Source organism: Centropristis striata, chromosome 20 (assembly GCF_030273125.1).
Source record: "Centropristis striata isolate RG_2023a ecotype Rhode Island chromosome 20, C.striata_1.0, whole genome shotgun sequence".
Lineage (NCBI taxonomy): Eukaryota > Metazoa > Chordata > Actinopteri > Perciformes > Serranidae > Centropristis > Centropristis striata.
The window spans coordinates 8,056,263-8,084,068 of record NC_081536.1 but is presented as its reverse complement, the minus strand read 5'-3'; the positions used below and the strand labels follow the sequence as shown (position 1 = coordinate 8,084,068).

Below are 27,806 nucleotides of genomic sequence, written 5' to 3'. Positions count from 1 at the left end.
GTGATGAAAGCTGTTTTAAACACTTTAAAAACTAAAAACACAAATTCCAGACATAACCTCCAACGACAGGACATGAACAGTCTGCCAGTTTACAGTCCTTGGTTGGTTGGTGCCCTTCCAAAATGTTTCAGGTCAATGTATCTGTGTTTTGCAAAGATATAAAATGCCAACATCTATTTCTGGCAACCGGGATTCAATGCAATATAAGTGATTGTATTTTATGGAGACTCGTGTGATGGCATTTCCTCAAGCGTTCTCTATTTCTGCATTCATGTTATCATAACTCGATCCTTGCTCAATGCAAGAGTGTGAACCGGTAAGAAAAAATATATTCACCTACTGGTTTTTATTAAAAAGAAAGCTATTTCAAAATAGCATTCATGTATTCTGCCTCATGTTTTAATTCTTAATATACAACGAGCTAACCCAAAGAAACAGGTGAGCCAACAGAATTCCTATTTTAAACATATACAAAACATAAATATATAGGTTTTCATTCCTTCTTAATATTGGTGCTGCTACAGTAGATGTAGGCAATTGTGTGAGACACATGCATGGTCTGTCTCATCACCATGTTTTATGGGTCTTTGCTCAAGAGGATTAAAAACTCCTTAAGATGCTGGTATTAGAGTTTCACAGTCCAACAGCCAAAGACTTAATGCTATTGGAAATGGTGACCATTCCTAAAAAGAGCAGCAGGGACTTCATGGGGGGCTAAAGACGGGGGAAAGACTGAGCCTCAGCTAATGATGCTATGCAAGCGCAAGTGTCCGGAGGAAAAAAAGAGAAGACCTAATGGCTGACTGAATGAGAGCTAGACTGGGAAAAGGGGGATTAGACTCCTGATTCAGGGAAATTCAACTTTGTGGGCCGAGGTGAAAGGAGTTAGAATAGTCACCCATGCCTGCTCCAACCCTGCTTTGTCCTTAGAGACAATAGGCTTAGCTTCTCTGATCCACAGCTCTCTGGTTCTGATCACAGCCCATCACTAATGCACTACCATTGCACTTAAGACAGCAATTTACTGATTGCCATCAATTTCACATGTTGAGACGGCACCTTGAGTCGTCCATTTTGCAGAGATTTGTTATGATGTGATTGCTTTGGGGGTCTCCACTTGAAAATGCAAACTGCTCCTGATCCACACAGATGAAAAAAAAGGCATACAGTAAGATGAAGTGAGGAGGGAAATAAATGAAGGTGGCTGAGGCCATTCCGTGTGGGGAATGAAGAGATATGGCACCACATTCCAACTCTGCTTCGGCTGCTGATTTAAATGAAATGCTTGGCTTGGCTCTGGCATAGAACTTCATGCAAATCTCCAAGCTGCCCTCTGACCTGCAGACAATTGTGGGGCAGTACTTAGAGAGCGCTCTCAGAGATCCTCCCCTGGACTCCAATTAAGGAGGCTTCACATTACTATACAGAACAGGCTAAATACAGGCCAAAGCATCTTAAGCTGCTCTGCATGTGCTGCATACCCTGCTGGTGCCATACCAAACACAATGAGGGAGGTGATTAAGTATTGCACCTTCTGAAAGTGGTGTTATTTCATACACTTTACTATTAGCACAACCAGGGAGAGCATAGATAAAAGGAATAGTAATGGTCGAAGAAGACAGGGACAACATTGTTTATTAGACGCGTGGTTGTTTGTAGTCTCATGTGCTATGGTGTATATACTCAGAGATTAAAGCCACAGTGCCAATAGGTAAACCTGTGTTATTGGGGAGTTTTCCAGAGAGAGTGTTATCTTAACTGACCACTTTTTTTCCATAAGAGGTGTAACATTTGGCAGGTGCTCTGCATTCTAATAAAAAAGGGATGCAGCAGTTACGATAAAACGCATCCTGTTCTACACATAATCCTGAGGCAGAGTGTGAAGCATACTGTATAGTGTATGCACAAGCAGTAAAGCTGTACCACAGAATGATAAAGGACTGCATTTTGTCCCTTATAATAAATACAAGCCGGGGCACCTCTAAATTATGTTGTTGCTTTCTAAGGAAGAACATGTGAACTGAGAGTAGAAATAAAGGATAGTAGTTGCTACATGAATCCCATGAAGCTATTATTAGCTGAATATTAACAACATATTGCCACTTATATTTAACTGGCAACAACACAGAGACTGTGAAATGAAAAAGTAAAATGCACTTGGCAACAACTGCATGTATAGGCTTGATTGGAATCACTATCTTTGCCTGAAAAGTGTAAATTAAAATCCATTTCAAAAAGAAATTACCATGTGAGGCCAGCAGGGTCGATGCTGATGCAGTAACAGTGACAGTGCAGTTGCTTATTGCATTTCTCTATACACCACCTTGTGAAGTAGACAGTTGTGAAGTAGTCACTTAAATAACCAGAACACTTCATTTGAAAGGTCACAGGTGCTTTATCAGCCTGTGAAGGCTGCTTGCTCTGTAGCTGAGAAAATGCTTTGAGAGGCTCTGCAAATGAGAGGGACTATATGAAAGATGGGCAGTGACAGCGAGGAGCCATACAGCAAGAAATGCATAAAGATTTCACTTAAAGCTTGCCAAAGCACTTATCACCTGTCACTTTGACCGAGCATCTGCTTGCCAATCCATTTGAGTGCTCAGGTAGGTTGTCCCCCCCCTCATCTCATCAGAGATGCATTGAAATTCAATCGCTTGCATGGAATCAATGGGTTTGAGGAGAATTACCAGAGCAGATTAGAGCTGGCGGCAGCTGGAGAGAGCTATCGTTTGATCATTCCAGCTTTTCCTGCTCTGTTTGTTTTCCCCGCACTTTAGCTAAATTAGTAATTACAGTCACACAGCCAATCTCACCATGGCCACCACAAAGCCAAAGACACACCTGCAGAAGCGCCACAAACAAGCAGCTAGTTTAGTGGTGCACAAACTCCGACAAGCTAATGAGAAAAACGCTCTCTTTTGCAATTTCCATGTGAAACCTTGTGGAATTAAAGGCGACAACCGACACAATCAAAAGTGTAAAATTGGAAAGATTGTTGAACACTAAATGGTCTTTCAGCAGAGTTAGGCTGTACATCTCAGAAAAATCAATTTCTTAAAGAAAAAGTCACACAGTCTACTGATTTAGTGCATTTAAGAACCAGCAGAGGAAGTGTTTGCTTGGGGTTTGTCTTTGTAAATCATTAAATACCAAAGTTATAAAGAACTAAAGTACAGAAAACTCTTTAACTGATATCTTTATCAGCTTTTTCACCTGAGCAATATAGGAAGAATGTTTAACTAATTCTGGGTTTCCATGGTTAGCGTGAGAGAGGGGAAAAGATAAGAAGAAGAAGAAGAAGAAGGCTAATTTTAACCCACATAGCCCTTTTTAGATGTGGAATTTGTAACATAACTGGATGTTACAGTGCTGCAGTGCTTACATTATGTTTGGTATCTACCATGCGAGAGAGAGCTCTAAAGCCCTTTTCTGATCTCACTGTAGTGGCAGCACTGATGGAGAGCAGCAGTGGGTTGGAAAAGAATAATATCAAAGAAGAAGAGAGTCTTCAGTTCTCTCACAGGCTGCACACAGTGATGGATTTTAAACTTATTTTGCAGTTGAGCTGTTGATCTCCATGATCTATGGTCGATGTCAGCACTGCAGGACAGGATGCTTATCCTTCTTCACACTATAAGCAACCGTGTAGATCCCCCAAAAACATTTTCTCATCATTTATCAGTGACATTTATATACTGTAGTTATCAAGCAAATGTGTTGGTTCTGGGTGGATCTATATTTGCTTACCTATGTAAACTACTAAAAGCAGCTGGCATGAACAAAAGTTAAAAATGGGAAACCTGGCTAATGATTAATGAGAGAGTTTTTCTCTCTTATGCCACCCACCACGAAGGAGAAAAATCCTTAATCAAAACACTTTTCTTTAACTACCTGATGTTAAAATTCTCCTCTATAACTTAAAATGGCTCAATTACAGTATTCCATGGTTCATTACAGTGATTTTATTTCCAGGTTATAACAGATGAGAACTTTATTATAGAGCTGTGGTAAGAATAGAAAAAATAGCCCTTTTTTACATATCTCTTTGGTGTATTTAACCATGAGACATGCTGTAGCCTTTCCATTCATACGACTGCATTCATTCCAGGCTTCACTTGTGATAGAGTGGAAAGGTCCTTGCATTGGCAAGACTTGTACAAAAAGTGAATTTTTGTACAGTAAAATTGCCAGTGTATTTACAGAGGGAAGTGCATGTCTTAGGCGTAAATTATACTGTGCTTACATAGTCATAAGCTTATGCATGATATCATTTGCCCATGTCTGCAAGGGTCCGCAGACCAAAATATATGATGGCACAAACCACACTCACTGACTCAGTTTGTGTACAAGTCCCAAGTCCCAAAATAGTATAAATGACCTATCTGTATATGATGGTATGGGCCTACATGTTTAATGATTGCCGCAAATCTGGAGCCTTTTTTGCAGAACATACCGCAGAAAATGATGATTGGGTGTGATATAGCTATTTATTTTATTTTTATGTATTCTTTATTTAAATTGCTTTATTAACTTTTTGTTTTTACCACAAAATTGGTGCACAACCCACATAGGAAAGATCTATGTTCATTCCAGCACAAGTATTCACTATCAGCCCTCACATTGGTTATTGGCAATTCTCCCCTCTTAAATCTGTATCATTTTAACAAATCTCATATTGGTGGGTCTGCAATAAATGGAGCCAAGTGTGCATCCACTGTGCATTTTCATGTGCCTTTTGGAGTATATCAGGGCCTCTACAGCGACAGTGTGCTCCCCTGACAGGTCCTCTGTCTCAGCTAAAACCTCTTCTGTCAGTGGGAGCTCCAGCTCAGGAGAAAACTCAGACTGCTGTGTGCTTCAATATGACTGAAAGAGCCCACTGGCAATGGGTAAACAGATGAGCCAATGGGGCTCTAAATTTATAGTGTGACATGTTTCATATTCCATGAGGTACCATTCAAATGACCAAAGAAATCCTTTCTTAGAAAAAAGTAGGCTCGTTTCTAAGCAAACAGCTTGGCAATTGCTCACTGGGTGAAACATAAACACAACTGGCTTTCGCTCTTCTTTCACACACAGCAGAGCTGACCATCACATTGGTCTCCAGACAGCAATGAAATGCACAAGGTTATCTCAAAGAGTGCTTTGTCCTGTTAGACTATGCTACAAGGCTTTGATGTTTCATCCTCAGCACCTTAACACAATGTCTCAAGAATATTATAAAACCAGGGACTTTTGCTAGACCAGCTAGGCCTTCTGAGGCGTCAGGTCCATGCTATTTGGGGTGACTCAGCACAGTCACCATGGAAACTTGACTAAACGAACAAAGACAAGGGAGTTTGTTAAACATGGAGGGAGCCAGGTCAGCTGGCCATGTGATGTGGGTGGCTGTGGCAGTAGTCAGAGGTAGAGGGTGGGGGGGGAGGCAGACTGGTTGCATGAAACTAATCAAAGATCTTCTCTGACTTGATAACCTTTTGCTGCTGTTACTGAATGTGAGTTTTGGGAGCCTTTGCAGGAAAAACTTTTCTTTTGTTGTAGTTAACTGACATCATGAGCTGAACACCTAGCAGACCTTATGTGGCGTAAGCTGATGCTTGACACTTGTATCCCCACAGTCATACACAAGTCTCACACTGACAAAAACAGACATAAAGAGTGGCTCAGGTAAACTGACGGCTGGATATGTGAGATGCCTCAAATGCCTGTCAGACTATGTGAGAAATCACACACAGAGTCTCTATGGAGGCTTCTATGTCTCTGCATTCAGAAGAACCAGGCAGGGGTTCAGCAGCCTTAGCCCCAATTATAACCCAGCAGATGACTGCACGTCATACAGAGCGCTGTTACACTACAGTAAGGGGAAAATGAATACTCTTCTATTACTTCTGACACATTCAGCTTCAGATCTGACGAATGATGTGACTGATCCCCGCTGACAGTTCTGGTGTCAGAAAAGAACTGTTTCTCTCGACACTTGCGCTTCTGCTGGAATAAAAAATCTCCTGCTGGCACAGCAAACAACAGTGAAAGCCTTTTGACTTTGCCACTGTAACTCACTTATGCCAGCCATTAATTACTAACTCAATATAGTCTGGGATTAAACAGGCGTTTTAACAAAAAAGTAAAGAGAGAACATGCAGTTATATTCACACAGAATCAATTTTAACAATAGATCAGGAGATCAGTAATGGGCTGCTGAGTCTGTTCAGCTCATTCGGAAGAGAGTGTGCTCTTGTGGATAAACACAGAGCAGGAAAAAGAGGCTTTCTCAAGGGAATGCTAGATAATTCCCAATTGAGCCCATCGGCTCCCACCCACACACACACACAAACAGAGAGGAGACAAGACCGAGAATATTCATTAGGGGGATACTGAACTCTAATTAAGCAAGGTGGAAGGAACACACGCAGGTGTGGCTTGCACCTGGTTTTCGAAATCCTCGCTTCTCCACATTGGGATGATAACACACCCTTTGTGCGGCTGTGATGTCACTCTCAGCACACACCTTAACCGCTATCAACACAGACACCCCGCATTCCTCTGCTCCTCCTATTGCTCCTCTGAGGCGCTGGTGAAGGCGTGAAATTTGGCGGGCTGGAAAGCCATCCACACAAGAGAACAGACGGCAATCGGCACCAGGAGAAGACACCCTTCCTGCTTGACTGGCAGATACATTCCCGATGGTCGGCTCCGAGACTTCAGCAGACAGAAAGAAATGTACAGGGTAGAGTAACGGGGCCATATGTAAAAACACAGCTGTTTTTTTCCTCCTTGAGAATGAAAGACATAACCAGTCACCTGATATTTTCCTTCAGTATTCTCCAGAATCAAGTTATAGAAATAGCTACTGTATTCTGGCAGCAGAAGACACCATTGGAGATAGATATCATTCATAAGCACAGCTGTTAATGCACTCAAAGTCCAATGTCATTTTTACAAGACCTGTCCTGGAAACACACAATACAGCTTCTATAGCTGCGACTCCACTTTGGGGCATCACCTGTTGCTATGAAGTCAAATCAAAGTGTCTCCATGTGTCACTGTGTGTGTGTGTGTGTGTGTGTGTGTGTGTGTGTGTGTGTGTGTGTGTGTGTGTGTGTGTTTGACTGTGAGTTAGTGTGAGCATGTGTTTTATCAGTTGCTGGCTCTTGTTTGAACGGAGACGTGATGAAAGCCTAGACAAACACAAGGGAATGTCAACCAAGGACTAAAGTCAACAGACAGAGCCTCAACTCTGCCAGGGAACCCTGTGAGAGATGCACGCCCTCCGACACGGCACCGGACTGTCTCTTCACACCACTTCTCCCCCCCAACCTCCACCGGCAAGACAGAGATATACTAAACACAGGGACAAATATGTTCTCTAATATAGTATAAAGGCGTGTGAGGAGAATGTAAATTATGGGAGTGAGAGAAGGAGAAAGGCAGAGAGAGGAGACAAAAAACAAGCTCATAAAGAAACACCGCCAGGCTGTTTTTTTTCTTCAAGCAGTGGAGAGTCAGCTCGGCATACAGGATTAAAGATGGCTCGGGGTAAACACTGTCCAAACACACCACTGAACAAGTGCAACTAGAATATGTCCATTTCCATACTCTGCTAGTATGAAAAAAAACACACAATTAGAAATCTTCCTTCCGTTTTAAGAGGACTAGCTGATGCAGACAAAATATTCAAAGGAAGCTCAAGGTACTCCCTTTGAATATATTGTCAAGATTACAGCCTTGTATTTTTGGTCTGGTAATGTACTGTGAAGGCAGCAGAAGGGCAAATGGTAAAGTAGGCTGGGCAAACATCTAGCCCTATTTAAGTCGGAGCTGGAGCTTCACTTTTATTTTCTCTTCGTCCGTTTTTGTGTGGGAAGTAGAGTGTAGAGTGGGCCTGAATCCCTATTGACTCAATGTGCTGAGACGTTTTCCCTTTTACCAATGCTAAAGTAGGCATGAGCACTAATCCTTAGGGGTTAAATGGAGCCTCCTCTGGGGTTTCCCTTTCCTGAGAGAGCTGGGGGCGGCTGCTCTTGCTGCTGCAGCGCACACAGAACTTTAATATATTTGGCAGAATTTTTGCTCAACTTTTACAAACTATGTAAAGGAATTCCTGCTCAAAACTTTAAGCAGTCCATGTGGGGTACATATCTGTTTACATTCAAGGCATTCAGACACTGGTGATATGCATGGATAAGAGAAATGATGATGATGATGATAATGAAAAAAAATCAATTATCACATTGGTGAAATTGGGTCACTGGAGCAGCAGAGAGAAGGTTATAGTTTAGAAAAATGTACAGAGAGTTAAATGCAAAACAAATGACAAGAGCAATAACAGAACGTAGGTGCAGCACTGCAGTGGGTAAAAAAAATCAGCATCTGTGTCGCAGGTTAGAAGCAACACAGTCAAAGAAAATAGCAAATATCTATGTTTGCAGCTGCTCATCTTATTAGTCTCAGTATATGAAAAAATATAAAAAGACTGTGTGCAGAACCCTAGCTCGTGCAAAAAAACATTATAAGCTATACAAATGATTAAAAAACAAGATGTGAAAATGTGTACTGTAAACTGCTTTAATGGGTATAGGAAGAATAGCTTTGACAAATGATAGAGTCACAGTGATGAATGTTTCCAAACAGGGTACACTGGCATTTTCCACATAAACAGTGACCTTTACAAAGAGAAGAATGCTTTTTTGAGAGCCTATATTGCAATGTTATGCAGAAACTTGATGCAAGCAGCTACGGTTCAATCAACAGAGGGACTGCTCACCAATATCAACCCGCCACAGAAAGGGACCATTTCCATTTCAAATCACAGCCATTTTCACACCGACTCAACACTGAGACAGCATCAGCAGCTGCCAAAGTCTGGCAGCTCCTGCCCCCAGTGTTTTTCCCTATCGCTACCTATAAATTCACATCTCCGTTATTGCCTGCGTGATTGATGTTGGTTATAATGGCACTACTTCTATTTACCCAACACATCTACCCATCTCCTCTATCGGCGATTTGCTGGTTGACTTCCTCTACCTTTTACTGGTCGTCTTTGATGGGTCAACTTAAAGGAGTTCTTACTGGCCTGTGAAATGTCACAGCTTTGTCTTTATTGTTCGTTTGTGAAATTGGAGCACGGAAAGGTATATTTTAAGACTATGATGTTTAAGAAGAAAAGCATTGCTCCTGGGCCAGGGAGACTTTACCTTCAAATACACCAAAAATCTCTCTTAACTTCTATCTCTCTGTAAGCACAGACACACTTCAAAGACTGAAGAATTTTAACATGATCCTGCATTTACAAGCAATAAAAATCTCAATGGTGATTATCAGGTAGGCAGAACAATACTATAGGCACACCTATATAAGCACACTTTAAGTCATGTTTAATTCATATCAATGACACTGCTGTTTGTCATGCTGTGCAACAAGCACCTATCAACCCTGAAGGGAGGTAAGCCCTCGTGTGATCCTTTCCCAAGGTTTGCCTCCATTTCTCCTGTGAAAGGGGTTTTGGGGAACTTTCGCTTGTCCATTTTACAAGGTTCATACAGCTTTTAGGCTTTTATAACCATTGTCAAAAATCTATAGCAATCAATGTATAGTGACACTTTATTTACTTTACCAGCTGTTTATATTGAATTTGATTGTCTGATTTAATCATGATAACCTTATCTTTGTTCATTTCAAGAGTAGGAGATTAACATATTTATCTAGCTATTAGCTATTTTACCTCTTCTGGTGTAAGATGCCAGGAGAAAAGAAACAAATATGATGATGTTTCATATATATTATACATAGATTATGCTTGTTTATTTTAAATGTTGACATTTTTTTTTGGTTCACATGAGCGACTGCTTGGAGGAAACACCAGATTATGTGGAAAATCAAGCGTTTTTCAAGGAGTATATTCAAATCCATGCATATTCCTAAGACTTTGTACAAACCCTGATTTTTTTAAGTGACTGAGAAGGTGTTTCTGTGACGTTTGCCTTTAAAGGTCTTTATAGAAACAACAAACTGAAAAAGCACATAACTCCTCATTAGGTTCATTATACTGTGAATGAACTGATTTGCATGGCAGTTATTTGGAATAAACATGTGAGCTTTCTTGTTTTGTATTAATGGCATTGACAAAGATACCTGCATCCAAAGTTTGACTTATTTTATGCACATGAAGAACATGTCAGTGTCCAAGATAAATGTAAGCACTCCCAGTCCACCACACTAAAGTCCTCCCACGCCTCATCCCCATCACTGACAGTGTAATACACACCACCACATACATACACTTCTCCCTGCAGAAGGTTAACCTCAGAAACACCCCAGCGACAGAGTGGGATAATGAGGGTCTACTCTAGTTACTCCCAGTTTTACCTAAAACATGTCATTCACAACTCCACCACAAGCACCTAACACTCTTGTGCTAATAGGTGGGCGGGCAGTCTACGAATGCTTCTTTCAAAAAAGTCATAAACGTTCCCTCGACTCAACCGGGCGCTTTTATTCCCCAATCATCACTTTCTATAGGCTTCCTTTGAATGTGGCTCCTGGCTGCAGAGAAATACGACATCCGATATCCAAGTCACTTAGGATGAGTGCCGGAGAACCGGTGCGAGGCGCTGAGGCGCAGACACCTCCCTGTTGTTGGGATGGTTGGAGGTGTTACCTGAAAACACCTTCTGGTGGAGTTTAATGCCAATTAAGTGGCTCCGGTTCCCGAAGACGCTTCTCACTGCCGCAATGACAAAATGTCAACATAACTCTACCCAGCTTCGACAGATAGCAATATAATGATGCAAACTGAATTATATCACTCTAGACAGCCATATGCAAGTGTGGAACTGGATAATGAGAGTGTATTTTAAGCAAGTGATTGAAGCTTCAGCTCAGAGTTGAGTGCACTGATGTTACCAAGTTTGCTCTAAAGCGCATGAACATATACAAATCTCCTATTGCGTTGGTATTTTCGTACTGTTATTCATTGTGTTCAGCAGTGGAAAACAACAAAGTTGAGAAATCATTAAAAAAAAAGGGTACAATTTAGATATGACTCCTGAGAGTAAACAAAGTCATCCAGATCAGAGAGAAAACAAAGTCAGAGTTAGTGTTTGGCACAGATAAGTGAACACTTTGATCATGATGATGGGAGCTCGGTGTGACAAGACTTCCCTTCTTTAGTACTCCCCGTTCTCTTTACCCAAAATGCAGTTGCCTAAGAACGTACATCCTGTATGTGTTCCAATCAACGGGGCCATTACAGTCCTTGAGATCTTGTACAATCTATCTTATCTTATCTGGAGCAGCAAAAACTTGGTGTTTCCCTAGATAACATTAGTGCCGACTTCCTCTCCTTACAGCTCTAAACCCTGAGTGACCCTTTCATAAGACTTGTCTCAAAGGAGTGAAGCACTGCATTGACTCATATGCTGGATGAATGTGCAGAAGGCTGTATGTTTGTCTTTAAGGCTCTGTCGGCGCTTACACAAGCACATAGAGTCCATTGTAAAGATAAATGCCACCATTTAACCAAGGCTGGAGAAAAGATGCTAAGTTGGCTAATTACAGATTTAGTGCAGGAATAGTAAACCAGTTACAAAGCAAGAGACAAGGACTTCAATTAGCTACGTTAGAGATGTATGCTGGACTGTGAAAACACTGTATGGTAATTCTTACTTTTATCTCCTTTATTGTGCTGATTAGTGCAGCAGGGCGAGGGGGTGCTCCATCTAATCTGATCGCAGAGCATTGTGTTTGGGGTCATTAACCTATGGGAGGTCCTAAGGTTGACAAGTCAGCGCCTACCCCCCTCTACCTTTTTTATGGAACTCGCTCATCCTTCAGTTCCTCTGTCTCTACAGACAACACAACGGCAACCACAAAAACAACCAAAGAAAACAAAAGACGAGGGGAAAAACAGCCGACGGGGCTATTTGCATGACTTGTCATTCTTCCACAAACACAAGCTCCAAATGACTACTGGCCGAGGCCCCTGGACTTGCCGAAGCAGCAGGATGTCGGCCCCTTTAGTCTCAGTTGTTGTTGGCTCGTCCTTTTCTGGGCTGCATCCTAGTCCACAGAGATGAGGGGGGTCAACTTATCAACATCTGGGATCTGCATCTGAAAAGACTGGTCCCTTACTGCATGGCCTAATAGCAATCATGCCCGTCTGCTTTATGTATCTGACATCTGCATTCATATGCAAAAAGATCCAACAAGCTCCATCAGTCAAAGCTTTCTCCTGCCAACCAATATCATGATGCCTACATTTACATCTCTACAAACCCACACTAATGAAATCCAACAGCCGTCTACATATTTACCCGTTCACTGATTTATAGGTTTTTTCCATAAACCCTCTTTCTATCCCTGTCACACACATTACACCCTCTGCAAATCAAAAAATGGGAATTTTCTCACATAACCAACAGCACCTCTCATCCACAAATCCTAGTTAAACTGTTGTGATACTGAAAAGCTGCCTGTCAGGATGGCAGAGCGGAGATGAAAGGCCCACAGCAAAAGATCTCTGCTGATTGCCTGTAGAGGATGAATATGCAAATAAAGCAGAAGGTAAATGAAAAACAAAGCGGGGGTTTTGGCAGCAGCCTTTTACATGTTCCCCTTTATTTGGCATTGGTTAAGAACACGGAAACTCTATCAATAATGAATTCCAGTCAGAGCAAGGAAGGAGACATAAGGAGAAATCAGTCTCCATTTTTTCCCCTGTGAGCCCCTGAGCAGTTTTGGGGCCTTTTGTATATCACACAAGCTTTTCAGTGAACACGCACTAAGCTTAAGTGACAGATAAATGAAAAATTGAGGGAGATAAAATAATATCCAGAACACCTACCTCACATCACAACAATCAGACTGGGTCTGCGTGTGTTGGCAGACAGTCCAGAAAAGTAGGGCACCACAGCCTGCCAACTGCGAGCCCTATCTATTGACCACAGCAAGAGCAAAAAAGTAAATCAATTATCTGGTCGAATGTCTGTCATGAGAGACAAAAACTGGGAACAGGACAGCCTGATATAGAACAAGACCAAGTGCACACTCAACAGTTGTTTCCCTGCCGCCAGAGCCAAAAGCCACTTTAGCCAGCACTTAGCAAAATCAAGTGGCTTAATATATTTATCTATCTTTACAAACACACACAACAGAGTAGGAAACAACCTGCCTGTTGTCTAAACACAGTGAAATTGGCCAGACAGGCTGGAGTGCATCCTCTGGAAAAGGAGAGCACCCATCTCCTTGAACAAAAGATGAACAGGGCAACAGATTTCGCCCGGTCTTGAGATAACAGAAACCCAACACCCTCGTCCTCCAGTGGGGCTCTTTGTACGTCTGAGAGAGGGTCAATCAGCAGCCGCTGACAGATGTGTCTGCAGTCGATTTAGGAGAGGAAGGCACGGTGAGGTCAGGCATAGGTTTCTCTGCTCTGTCCCCCTGGAGGGAAGACAAAGATCAAGTCAGGATGTCCGAGATTGACCTTTTCTCACCTCAGAGCCCCTGGCATACAACACCTGGACTTATATGATAATCTAGTTAAGCTCATTAACAAACTAAGCCGCAGTGGAAACTTTGCGACACAATGTTATTTAATACAGATTTGCCTCCAAGTGAAAGGCGTACATGCAGACAATTTAGATTTGTCTAAAAATCCCATTGTGTTTCCAACAAAAGTGAGAGCCACTCCAGCTGGAAAGCAAACAAATCTGAAAAACTCCACTGGAGGTCTAAGTAGTTTTGGCAGATGCTCCAAGCCTAAGTGTCTGTTCAATTAGGCACTCCAGTTAAGATGGCAATCATGGTTTAACCGTGTGCCCATGTACTAAGGCTGGAGCTGGAAAGCACTCGGTCCTGGCAAATAACGGGGCATGAGATGTCAGCTGTGGTCAGACACTTAGACAGTCACTCTCGTGTAGTACGCACCATCCTAATGAGGCAATAACAATTGCTAGGAGTGGAGGTCCACATCAGCTCATGGGCAGCTATGAGAGCACTACAACATTTTAAATGGAGATATTAAATGAGTTGTGCTGTTGTCAGAAAGTTACACACATGCACAACATCTTCTAAAAGTATGTTAAATTATTACTATATGTCAACTGGAATCATTTTCAGTGTCTGGCTTTTCCATTATTCTGTTGCCAACAAAATATTGTCGGGTCCCTATAATGTTAATAGTGACTACATTTGATCTTTGGCTTTTTGGCATTGATTATTACAGGGCAGCTGCTCTGTCTTGACAAACAGACAGCAAGATCAATTTCAGCGAGATATTTCAGTATCCCCAGAGTGAGTGAATAACACCTTTTTAACAAACCTGTTTGTTTACCAAAAATGAATGCAGACCCTCCAGGCCTTCACAATTGAATAGCATAATAGGTTTGAGGTAATTAACAAAAGTAGCATTTAGTAAATGACATGTAAGTGATAGGTGTAGGGCAGGGCAGTATTGCCAAAATATTCTAGCTTGATTAGATTATTTAATATTGTGATAATGATAAATATCACAACATTGCATGTTTTCTGATTATTCAAGAAATAAATAACCTTTTATTAAAGAATCACAACGCAAAGCATCATAACAAACGCTGTTTTCTTTTCTACATCATGATAGAAATGATAGAAAAATGTCGTGTTTATATTTTATATGTCATTGTGACAGTATCCATGGCCATATGGCCCAGCCCTTAGAGAGGAGTTTCCACATTACTCAGAGAGCTGCACACAGATCTGATCATTGACTCACTGGCATCGACAGGAAGTTGATATTCAACAACAGAAACAGAGCGGCTCCATTGCAGCTCAATGCACCGGGCTGTGGTGTGTGCCTTGTCAGATCGCCGAAGGGGGAGACACTGGAGATGACGCAGGGCAGGAGGGAGTGTTGGCTGGGTCAGCTCTGCTGTACAGCCCTTTGACTAACAGGGTGACTCACTGCTGCTTTGGGCCTAGAAGGGACTAAACCCTCTGTTTGGCTTCATTTAAACATGAAACCAAAGAGGGTCAAACAGAAAGCAGGACGGGCAAGAGTCAGACTGGTTCAGGTACTGTATGTCACAGCGACTCACGCATATGACATCACATGTACACAAACACAGATGCAGCTGCAGCTACATAGACGGGAACATAAATTAGGAATTAGAACAACTCTACATTCTCGTTATAAATTATTCTGGTTCACTGTGACAATATCATCAAATATTCATTACCTGTCAAAGTTTTTCTTTTGAAAAATAAACAGCCAGTCTGGTTTGTGCTTCACACGAAAAAGGCAAAGTTTTTATTTGTGTTTCAGAATTTTAGATTAGAATTTGTACGCTTGCTTGGACAACATTTGGGCTTTGTGAAACAGTTTTCAGAAACATTTCGATTTTTTTTAAAGAGCACCTGCAACAGAAATGATTCACAAATCAGGAGTGAAGCCCCTGATGCAAAAAGAAAAATCATCATGAATTATCCTGACACATCTCAAATACATTTGCTAAATCTAAGAATAGCACACCTCTACATGTAAAGGCTCTGTGTGTCTCTCATTCTTGCCAACATGAGCACAAATACTGTACATTTTCACTTCCTCTTTTTCTGACAGTGAGCATAGCTTTCCAACCAGTGACTATTCACTCCTCTAAAGTGCACACATCTGACAAGGATGTGAGTGCCTTTCCCTTTTCCTCCACTCCCCCTAGTGTATCCAGCCAACACTGCATTTTGCCTATGCATCTCCCAGAGAGGGAGAGAGAGGGACAGAGAGAGAGAGAGAGAGAGAGAGAGAGAGAGAGAGAGAGAGAGAGAGAGAGAGAGAGAGAGAGGGAGAGAGGCCCCTCCTCCAGATGACATCAGTGCTCTATTGAAGCTAGAGGCAAACACAACTCCACATTTGTATTGAGAACTACCCGTGCACCTACGTCCTTGCACAGCCTACAGACTGTATGTGTGTGAGGGGCACCACCAGTAAACATAGCAGTGCTGCTAAAGATAAACTTCAAATATCTCTAGCCTTGTGAGTGAGAGGAGCTGTTTTTGGATGTGAATTTAAATCCTCATAGCCTGGATTGGATTATTATTTTTCCCCCGTTGTGAACCCCAATTTAAAGAGGATACCTGTTACTTTCCTTTTTTTGGGTTGATTATAGAGGTAAGTGTGGTTTTTTGCTGGTACAGTCCTTTTGGGAATGCATCCTCTTCATCTTTTTTGGATCTTCTTTCTGGCAGAAGGAATTTAAAGTCATGCGGGATCCTCAGGAGTTGCTCGTATCTTAATTAGTTGCCCTCTCTCCCCCTCCTTTTCTTTATTTTTTAATACTCGGTCCAGGCGGAAAAATATGTGCTTGTCACAGGCGCGAGATTAAGAGAGAGAAAAAATCGTGAGTGCACGTTTCTTCAAAACAACCAAATTGAGCTCTTTTAGTTTACACACTGCGAGTCATTCTGCTCATCTTGTCAGATTAAAATTTGATATAAACTGATTATTCATCTATCTCGTCATCTCAAGTCCCCCTCATGCAACTTGCTGCTTCGATCCTGTGTTGCGTCCCTTTTTATCCTAACAGAGACCACAGACACCAGATCCCTGGTCTTTTCCTTCCGTTCTCCACTCTGTCTGTAGAGATGCATTTCTTGTTGCGACACGCTAAATTTGCTTCTCGATCACATTCACACTCCGCCTCATACACTGGTCACAACATGTAAAAAAGCACTTAAAAGAGCAACAGGGGCGTCTAAAATCCTCCCGTTCCTTATTTCTGCGTTTGGTTTCCCCCAATGCAGTGGGAAAATAAACAGTGGCGAATACGCAAACTTGATGGGATTAAGGGGACTGTGTGATTTAGTCTCGGCGTCGCAGCCCGAGCAGACACCCCGGTGTGCAGCTGAAATTGCAGTGCAGATCCCGCGGAGTTAAACATGAAGGGGCAGCTGGAGAAACTCCGCTAAATGCGTCTCCAGCGTCACTGTCTGGACGACTCGGACCAGCTCTATTCAAGCCCCCCACGCCATTGAAATTTACTGTGTGCAACTGCAAAGCTTGTCTGCAGATAATACGGACGTCGCTCCTTAAAAAAAGCATCAGGACGCTGTGAAAGCTGCAGTCATGAAGAGGAACACAAATGCACTAAATAAAACCTACTGAAGTCACCAGTTCGCACACATTTACGCATAACGACACTTTAACAATGCCTACCAAAAATCTGACCCATCCAGAAATAAACGCGGTTTACAGTAAGATAATACCCCTGCTCATATGGCCGACTGACACTCTAATGTCACTCTATGATGATGATGGCTCAAATACCCTGATCGTTCTCTCCATACAAACCTCATATTTACCCCATTAGATCAATGCAATAAAGTGGGCGCCATTCTGATACACTGTATTTAAGCTGGATGTATTATTGGCTACACCAGGGCAGGGACAGTTGTTAATCCAATTTAACATAGCCTTTTATCTACATGATACAGATAAGGTCATACAGGCTTTAAAACAATGGCTGCAGTCTGATTTCTGTAAACAGTGAATGCAAACTTGACTTCTACTGTCAAGCAATGTAACAGTAGCTCTCTGTTGTCCAGTGTGTTTGAGGGACAAAGGAATAAATAGCTTGTTAAACATAGTAGACATGAGGACAGACCCAATTGTCTTCACTGATGACTGCCTGAGGCAAAAGTCCCCAGTCAATTGCTTTCACAGGGAATTCACATTGCAGATTAACAACTAACCAGGTCACTACAGACAGAATTGTCTAATGCTAGAAAAGTTAAAGCATAAAATATGGATGACTGTGTGCGGGGGAAAAAGTAATAATAAGACTTTCAAAAAGAGTTATTCAGATTCAACACTGTACTCTGAGGAGGCCTAATTCAGTTCTTTGCATAATTTATTCAGCCACAAAGCAGTATCTTTTTTACCATCTATCAATGATAAGATTCAAATCATTTTAGATTGGTTACTAGGGTGTAAAAATGGCTGCAAAGCCTAAAGACTGCAGGAAAAAAAGCTTTGTGAGCCCTATGACTCAGGAAAAAACTGTAGATGGGCCAGTAGGGAGGTTAACAAATCTCTGTATTGTAGGTAGGTGTCGGGCCTGTGCTGAGATGAGCTCCTGCGAACAGCTTAACATGAGTATTCAGTGTTTTGGTGTTTGCTTGTCACATACAGACACACACACACATTTCATCTTGCAGTGCCTACCACCCCCATGTGGGGAAAAACCACTGCAGCTGCTACAGATCTCTCCTTTCAGGCTGTTACAAAAGAAAGACCCCCGTCTGTCCCAGGCCTCTCTGTGCTCTTAATGGGCCAGCAGAACTATCATCTGGTCAGCCCATCTAAAGACAGCACCAGGAGGCCACATACCAAATCTGTGAAACTATCAGGGATTTTTGCCCATTTTCTCTACGGATGTAACCGCGTTCTGTGTCACTGTGAATTCAGATGTGACCATGAATGTTCCATTGTGTCTCGGCACCACAGCAGGCCACGGTCCAGTGTCTTCACATATAACTTATTAATTTATAGCTTTTTATAACAAAAAAGAAAATCCTAAACCGAAACATTTCAATACAAAACAAATACACTACATCTTGCCTTCATCTGGATATTTGCATGATCATATTACCAACAATTAATGTTTTCACCTGTATTTGTTTCCTTAAAACCTAAACATTTGCCAAGAATAGTCACAAAAGACACATTTTCAAAACCAAAATCAAAAAAATCTAACCCACAATAACGATATTGTGTGCAATCAATCATAATTCAAAACTATATTATGAATAAGAATAAATAATCAACAGCAGATACAAACAACATTGATTTCCCAATGGAGAGCTCTACTGTGGTTCAAAATTAATTTCAGGGGCTCATGAATAATTTAACAGTCAGCCATTACTACTTCTTCAGCTCTTTCCCCCCTTAAATGCAGCCTGTGTAATATTCTTCTGTATTTTACGGAACTAAAAGTCATTATAATCTGCAATACTTTTGACAGGCATGAAATTGTTTCTATTTGAGGTTTTCCAAAGCCTTTCTTGTGCAGTGTGTGACTCGGGGGCACAAAGTCTTGGGCTCTGTTATTGCAGACTAATGTGCATTTATGCGTGTTGAGCTCACAATGGCTATCAGTGTCCAGCTTTGTGTGAGCCTCCCACGCTTTCCACTGAAAGGTAACTAGCTGTACACACACACACAATTTTACCAGGATGCTCAATTTAACTTCGCCAGTTCAGATTAAATGAAGCAGAAGCCACTTTGACTGCTAGGGAAATCTCCTGTTGGCCGGCGGAGCTTATTAGAACGATGGAGAAAGACATCCATCACTAAAAATGTTTAACTCAGCGTCCATTGCCCTCAAAATGATTGTGTGCACAGGAACATAGCATTCGTGTGTGTGCGGGTGTGTACAATTGCGTGGGTATGCGTTATTAGTAAATGCAATAAAAGAAATGCTTGCAAAATGGAGTGTGTAAAGTGGAGGCCTTTTTAAATTGCCTGAATAAAATGTTTTAATACCTACACCCCCTCTGTTGAGGCTACAAGGTCCACATGCTTGCCTTGTAGCGAACAATGGAGAGGGGCTACTCTCCTGAAATCCGATGAGCGTGGAAAAAGAAAAGGGGGGAAAAACAGCCAAGCATCTAGGCCTGACTGTGCTACTCATAAAGAAAGCATGATGTTCTTGGTTCAAAGCAGACGTCTGATAAATCAACCAGAATATGACATCACACTGAGGCCTCTGATACATTATGTGACAGTGTGTTTTTGCCCTTTGTGATTATATTTATGCCAGTGTTCATACATGAATAACCATATCCCCTGCCTCCTGTATTGGACACAGATTCTGCTATCTCAGCGGGTAACACAGTTATAGGGGCCAAAGATAGACAAGCATTAAATATCATATATATTTGGCTCTTTATGCAGAGAATCATCCAGTCTCACTACCCTAAAAGCCTATTATTTCAAGTGCAGATGGGTCTTGCTGGGTTCCCTTGATAAGACAGAAATGCAGAGACAATTACTTTCCTTTATGTAATGCTACGAATTCAAGGATTCAAATCAAGACTACACACTTAACAATATCCAGAGGATGGAGAACTTTACAAAATGAGGTGAAAAGGGCTATTTAAAATTGAAATAGCTTGACTAAGTGCTGCATTAAAAGTTCATTCCAACAGACAGACAGCACATATCCCTCTATCATACCACCATTTTCTAAAACTCCATTACTGAATTTCAGCTTTTTTTTCTCCCTTGTCAGACTCCTTTATTCCAGAAGTTAGCAGAGGTCACATCTGGTGCTTTTTTCCCCAGACTCTAATCTACAACTAATGTAATGCTGGACTAAGGGGCCGTGTTTAGATGGAACAGAAGGAAGGGGGGTATTATTATTAGACAGCATCTCAGGAGTTGTAATCGAGTTTCAAGCCTCTCAATTCCCTAATCTTCTCCTTGTCATGGGCTACAACTGTTAAATGGCTGGGCCCCTTGTTCTTCATTTACCTCTACATGTTTTACAGCACACAGTGGCTGCCAGCAGGTCACATACATGGTTACATATAAGGGCACAGAGCTATTGTGTTGTAAGAGGAAACATAATATTTTCTTTGGCAAAGGAAATTCTATTTTTACAAACAGAAACAGCATTCATAGAGGCTGGGGGTAAGGGGTCACTGAGAGGAGCTGGGAGTGACAGCGATGGATGCAACAGCCATCCTCCTCTCCATAGCAAATTCAAATGAGCCTCATTTGTCATGGAGCGCTTTTTAACAATGCAAGTAATTTTGTAAGAACTGTGTGGATCCGTTTTTTTCCTCTCGTGTGGAATCTGTACTAGTCTTGTTCTTTAACTAGAACCGACTGCATTTTATTTTAATCGCGGGACTAGTTCTCTTGTAAAACAGCTCAGCCAAGCAGTGAAGTGAACTGAGAAGGTCATAGGAACTCCACCCTCAGCCATTGTGTCGGGGGCTAGATCACTGTTGTCTTTCGTATGCATAGACATTCTTTCTTGTATCACCATAGAAAAGAAACGCTGTGTGTTAGAGTAACGGGCTGTAAAAGGTCAACAGGCTAAATCATAGGTTAGAAGAAAGGCTATTTCTAAATAAGAATTCACAATGTTAGCAAGGTCAGGGTTTAGTATAAACACATTCTTAAACTTAATTAGATTTCCTCAGTATCAGCACAGTGTCAACATCTAGTTCACAAATTCTGACCAAAAGGAGTACCTGAAAAGTAAGGGAGTGTAGAGTCATATATTCTTACCTTTTTTTTTTTCTAACAATTTACCATTACAAATATTTAAAAAAATGAAGGACTGACACCAAGAAGCAAAATGAATCTATGTCGTCAGTCTTCAAAGATTACTCTCTTGTTGCCTGGTTTTCAAACATTATTTTGTGCTGACTGAATGTGGGCTCTAAACCTGTTTGTCTCTGGTTATTTTTTTCAGAGCACCATCCCAAGTGTGAGGAGGGCACAGTATGAGTCAAGCTACAGATGCGTGAGGGAGGCTGGGCCCAGAAGGATAAGCACCTTGCCCTGTTTTGCTCCTTAGAGGAAAGGAGAACATTGGTTATCTGCTTCAGGAAAAGGGACCAGAGCCCTGGATTAATGTGTATTGAGGCTCGACAAGGGAGCAGAGGATTCTGGGTTACCTGAAGACCTGGAGTACACAAGTGAACAGGCCTGCATTGAGCCTGTGGCACAGGGGATTGGCATGGCTCAGACCAGCTTTGTGTCAACTCATCATGCCTCTCGGGCTTGATTGCGGAAAGGAGCCTTTTCTGAAGCTCAGCCCGTCCTACACGCGGAACACTATACAACACCCGAAAAATCTAATCTGCAGTTATGGCTGTTGAGCTCAACACCCATTAGGATTTTTAATATTACCTGAGAGCGTATGTTTTGTCAGTGAGAGGGGATGCTTTTTCGTCAGGCTTATCTGCCATGGTAAAGGCATTGAAAGCATGAGCCTCTGACTACACAGAGGAGGTCATCGTCCAAACAAGGATCAGCTCAGCAAACACTGACCAGGTCAGGATATCACCAGAAACCCCTCGGACAAACTTTCCCTTTCAGAAAGGATAAGAGCAAATTCAGAAGGAAATCTTGATTGGATTTTTGGTGGCTGGAAAGGATTTACCACGTCGTATAAATCAGGTATGACAAATACGGATGGCTTTGCTTCTTTCCACTTCACTGACCAGAACACAATTTCTAATGAGACGTGCAGGAAGAGAGGTCATGGCAGGAATGCATAATTAAAGCAATAAATCAGTATTAGCCTAATTAAAAGGGAACTACACATCGATAGTGAATAACAGAGACAGACAACCAGTAAGCACCTTCTGCTTTGCACCACGGTTTTCTTAATTTCAAGGCTACCTATTGTGAGTTCATGGATTGTGAAATTTAATATATTTTTTAATTGGATTGATTTATTTTATTATTTACATTTTAGACTTATCCCAATTACAGCAAAGACCATTAACATAGTGCTGTGGAAGGATAAACTAATCTCACAAATTTAATCTTGTAATCTCAAAAAAGACTTTAATTAAACTTCTTTTCTTTGAGGAGAAATATTCCTTCCCTAGCCTGTAAGCGGCCAGTTAAAGCTCAGAATATGAATGGCGAAAAGGCCTGGGTAATGATCTAACAGGACTTAAGAGTATGTCAGTTCCACAACAGTTCATCAACAAAGCCTGACTTTGTTCACTCTCGTGGTCTGTAGTGATGAAAGGCAGCCTTGAGATACAGACATGTGTAAAACAACTAGGGGATGCTATTACATTTCACAAGTCAGGGCCAAAAAGCCGAGAAACAGAGATTCAATTCACAAAGCTCAGGAATTGCACACTGGTTTGAAAAAGCTGTTCTGTTTCTAATGCATGTTACTTTTTAAACTTCTTATCCTACTACAAATCTATAGATGATGTAAGGCCAGCTCAGAGAAAAACAGTTTATCGTAGGAAAAAAATGTGTTGCTTTATTTTTACTGTCTGGCAATTCTAATGATCAATTCATATAAATTTAATAGGAGGATTTCAAACTGATTCTTTCAGCAGTTATTTAATCTAGAAAGTGCTGTAGGCAGCATTTCAAACTCCCAGCAATTATGAGAACAGGATTTTGGCTCTCCTTTAAAGGCCTTGTGCATTAAATGTACCCTTGTGTCTTCTCCCCAGGGGCTCTTGAGTGATTAGACTGCCAGGCAACACAGCTTCAAGATGGTGCGTCAATGCAAGGCCTTTATCCTCTTCCTCATCAGGGTCGGGCTGCTGCTGGGTCTCGCTAACCCCCTGGTGACCTCCGCCTCATGTCCCTCAGTCTGCCGCTGCGATGGGACCTTCATCTACTGTAATGACCGTGGCCTGACTTCCATTCCTACTGGCATACCCCAGGATGCTACAGTGCTCTTTCTGCAAAACAATCGCATCAAGAGTTCGGGCATTCCTGCAGAGCTCCGCAGGCTGATAAACGTGGAGAAGATCTACCTTTACTGCAACAACCTGGATGAGTTCCCCACTAACCTTCCTCTTGGGCTGAAAGAGCTCCACCTTCAGGAGAACAACGTTCGGATGATTACCCATTCCTCTTTAGCTCAAATTCCCTACATTGAGGAACTACACCTGGATGATAACTCAGTATCTGCAGTCAGCATAGAGGAAGGGGCCTTCAGGGACAGTAATCACCTCAGACTGCTTTTTCTCTCCAGAAACCACCTTAGCACCATCCCTTCGGGCCTACCCATGAGCATTGAAGAGCTGCGCTTTGATGACAACCGCATCTCCTCCATCTCAGAGCAGTCGCTGCAAGATCTCATCAACCTGAAGCGACTAATACTGGATGGTAACCTGCTCAACAACCGTGGGATTGGGGAGATGGCTCTCATCAACCTGATCAACCTGACTGAGCTCTCACTAGTGAGGAACTCCTTGACATCGCCGCCAGCCAATTTGCCAGGTACAAGTTTGGAGAAGCTGCAGCTACAAGATAATCACATTAATCGGGTCCCCCCTGGGGCTTTTGCCTTCCTGAGGCAGCTGTATCGCCTGGACCTGTCTGGCAACAACCTGAGCAGCCTCCCACAGGGTGTTTTTGAAGATCTGGACAATCTCACACAGCTCCTGCTGCGCAACAACCCCTGGCAATGCACTTGCAGGATGAAATGGGTGCGTGACTGGCTGAGGTCGTTGCCGTCTAAGGTGAATGTACGTGGCTTCATGTGCCAGGGTCCTGATAAGGTCAAAGGCATGGCAATTAAAGACCTAACTACAGACATGTTTGACTGCACGGATTCAGAACTCATCTCCACGTATGAGACAAGCACAGTCTCCAACACTTTACGCCCCACACAGACCCAGTGGCCATTGTTTGTGACTAAAAGACCTGCAGTAAAAGTGCCAGACATTGGTAAGAATTACCACAGCACTACCACCTCTTCAGGTAGAAAGATCATCACCATCAGTGTGAAGTCGAGTAGTGCAGATGCAATACACATATCATGGAGGGTGTCGCAGCCCATGACTGCCCTACGGCTCAGCTGGCTAAAGCTGGGACACAGCCCTGCCTTTGGCTCCATCACTGAGACCATCGTGCAGGGGGAGAGGAAGGAGTACCTGCTCACGGCACTGGAGCCAGAGTCTTCCTATAGGATATGCATGGTTCCCATGGAGACCAGCAACATTTACCTGTCAGATGAGACCCCTGTTTGCATCGAGACAGAGACTGGTTCTTACAAAGCGTACAACCCAACTACGACTTTAAACAGAGAGCAGGAGAAAGAGCCTTACAAAAATTCCAGTCTGCCTTTGGCTGCTATCATCGGAGGGGCTGTGGCTCTTTTGGCAATAATCATGTTGGCACTGGTGTGTTGGTATGTCCACAGGAACGGTTCACTTTTTTCCAGAAACTGCACCTACAACAAAGGCCGTCGGAGAAAGGATGACTATGCTGAGGCTGGCACTAAGAAGGACAACTCCATCCTAGAAATACGAGAGACTTCTTTTCAAATGATTCCTATAAATCACCTGCCTGTGTCCAAGGAGGAGTTTGTGATACACACGATTTTTCCACCTAATGGCCTGACTTTATACAAAACCCCACATAACGACAACAGTATTAACAACAGGAGCTACAGAGACAGTGGAATACCAGATTCAGACCATTCCCATTCATGATATTGCGCATGGCCATTCATGATGAGTGCGTGACATAAACAGAGTGGCAAGACTTTTACAAAACACTGGATCTATAAGACTGAGAAGCAATGTTCTGTACATTTGCCATATAATTTATATTTAAGGACATTTTATGAGGACGGAGAACGTTCCAGTTGCAGGACATCACTGAAGCGTCAGTGGGTATTGTAACTAACTGCAATTCTATATTTTAGGAATTTGTAGTAATTTGTACTGTATTTCCTTTGCTTAAGGTTATCGACCAACTAAAAGAAACTCTGTGTTCTACTGAGATATGATGACTTGTCAACTGTGAAAGTGGGTTTTCATTGCTGTGTTGAACAATCAGACCTTAGAAAACCTTGTAGTATAAGCACAGGTCATTCTTTTAACTTTGTGGCTGTCTGAAAAACAAAAAGGCAAAAAAATGACATAAAGTAAACTAAGGCACAGCTGATCAACTAATTCGCAAAGCAGGCATGTTGCCCTCGAAAAGAGTGAGCAGTCAGTAGCTGTCTCCACATTATATGGACCAAGAGTCTTGTTCTAGTATTCACCTGGTATGGAGTATGAATAACTAAAGATGAGGTGCCATGCTTTATTTTTCTGCTTTGTTCCGTGTGTGATTTTTCTTTGTGTTTTGCAAGAAAAGGAAACACAGCAAAGCAACCCAAGCAGGGTTCCAGTGTTTCCGATAGGATTGTAGACCACAGCACAGGGCAGATAAAGCACACCGACCTTAAGGAGCTCTCTGCTCCTCAAAACAAGCAGACTGGACAGGCTGACACAGAGGACCCCCCACTATCTCTATTTGTACAAGCCAACAATGGCCAAACGACAATGGCGGCATTCTTTAGTACCATGTACCATACGTCATTCTAGTCACTGGGCCAAAAAGACAAAACATGTTGGCTTTCATTAGAATTACCACAGTGTCAGAAACTCCTTGTTATGAGTATTATTTTGTATTATTTTCCAAATGAACACACTATTATGTTTCCACAATTTGAAGTTAACTGTTCTTAACAATTGAAAACCAAAGTGCATTGTATGCCCTTTGGCCAGTCTTGTATGTGCCTTGATCCAATGCTTATTGTATTTAGCTTTTTAAGAAACCAGTGACTTTTTTTCATACACACTTGAATATGAAAAATATTGGTCATATTACAGAATAAAAGTGGACAAAAATAATTTTGCTCTTCCTTAAATTGTGTACAACAAACCACACTCAAAAAATATTTTTTACGTAGTTCTGTTAAATTACGATTATCCTATTATACTTTGCTGTGATTGCTCAGTTTATTGTTTTCTGCTCAAGAGAATTATATCTTTGTACAAATGTGAAGTGCCCTGGAGTAAAGGAAGATTTATTCATTCATAGTTCAAATTACTGTCCATCTTAAAATACTTGGAGATGAAAAGCAGAGACTAATGCATTTTTATCCTTCAAAATGATCTGAACTCTGAGACCATAGCCTTAAAACCACATATCCCCTTCCAAGACATAGTGAACTCTTTAACAATAACCGAGATACTGTTCTTGAAACCCAGTTTTCCACTCCATGGGCAGTCCGCAGAGCAACATCTGCTTGAGGCTGCTGTTGTTCTTTCGTGCGGTGAAGCCATGTGTGACTTATCCGATTGGCCAGAGAGAGAAATGTCACAGTAGAGTAGAAATAGGCTGTGGAGAGATTGGACTCCAGGGTTTGATGAACCTCCCTGGCGCCAGGGCAACAGAAAACTAATGACGAGGCACCATATGGAGGGTGGTACAGGCGGACCCTGATGGGGATGCCCGTCCCTGCAGAGGACAGAGTATATATACACTGCTCTGGGCTCCAGGCAGCACACTTAATGACATGGTTGCAACTCACCCGGCCAAGGGCCCATGAAAAGGTACACATGCAAAAGCAGTAAAATAGCCTATTAGCCCATTTCACAAATGCATCCAGCAGACCATCTTGTGAAAGCTAACATGAAGTTAATGTGTTTCAGATTATACTCACTAGACTCTAGCACTGATCGTACTCCTACATATATTCAGTGTGTATCACAAAAAATATCGCTTACCCACATTCACACACCCACAAGCTCTTAACACAGGGAAAGCTTTAATTACAGTAAGAGGAGCCGCTAAAAGCTGCACACGCTATCCAAACCTTAAGTATACACTAACCCTGCCCTTTACACTAAATATATATAACATTAACTTGGAATTAAAGTAAACAGACAGTCTACTTTTAGAATACTGAAAAGCAATAGTTTCCATATGAACGCTGTCAATATCTTTTTAGTTTTTTGACTGTTTTGACTGTTAATCTTGGCCGTGTTTTATGAGTAAAGAACAAAGAAAACTACATGATAGAACCATGGGAAGTTGGTAATCATTCTTTTTTTACGCTGAAGTTAGTAAGGCATCCTAGTCAGAAATCACACTTTTTTATGGTAGCTTTCTACTGAACACAAAACAAACAATATAATGTGTTATGATCTGTTTTTTTAGGTAAATTAAACCAAACAAAAAGACATACACTTTTCTCATTGCTATTATCGGCCTAACAGAAACTGTGTAAGCAGAGATCTCAGCTGGCTTCACAGCATCAGCTTCTCCTTGGTAAATGAGG

At 41.9% G+C, this 27,806-nt stretch overlaps 2 protein-coding genes across 5 annotated transcripts in view; one reads left to right on the top strand and one right to left on the bottom strand.

The window, feature by feature from the left end:
• macrod2 (mono-ADP ribosylhydrolase 2) overlaps positions 1 to 27,806 on the bottom strand; it is a 428,964-nt gene that overhangs the window by 332,009 nt on the left and 69,149 nt on the right. The window lies entirely within an intron of this gene.
• On the top strand, positions 15,887 to 26,514 carry flrt3 (fibronectin leucine rich transmembrane 3). The gene is made up of 3 exons (XM_059358759.1): positions 15,887 to 16,135; positions 21,450 to 22,159; positions 23,188 to 26,514. Exon 3 carries the CDS (start codon positions 23,230 to 23,232, stop codon positions 25,180 to 25,182), a length of 1,953 nt encoding a protein of 650 aa, XP_059214742.1. The 5' UTR covers positions 15,887 to 16,135; positions 21,450 to 22,159; positions 23,188 to 23,229; the 3' UTR covers positions 25,183 to 26,514.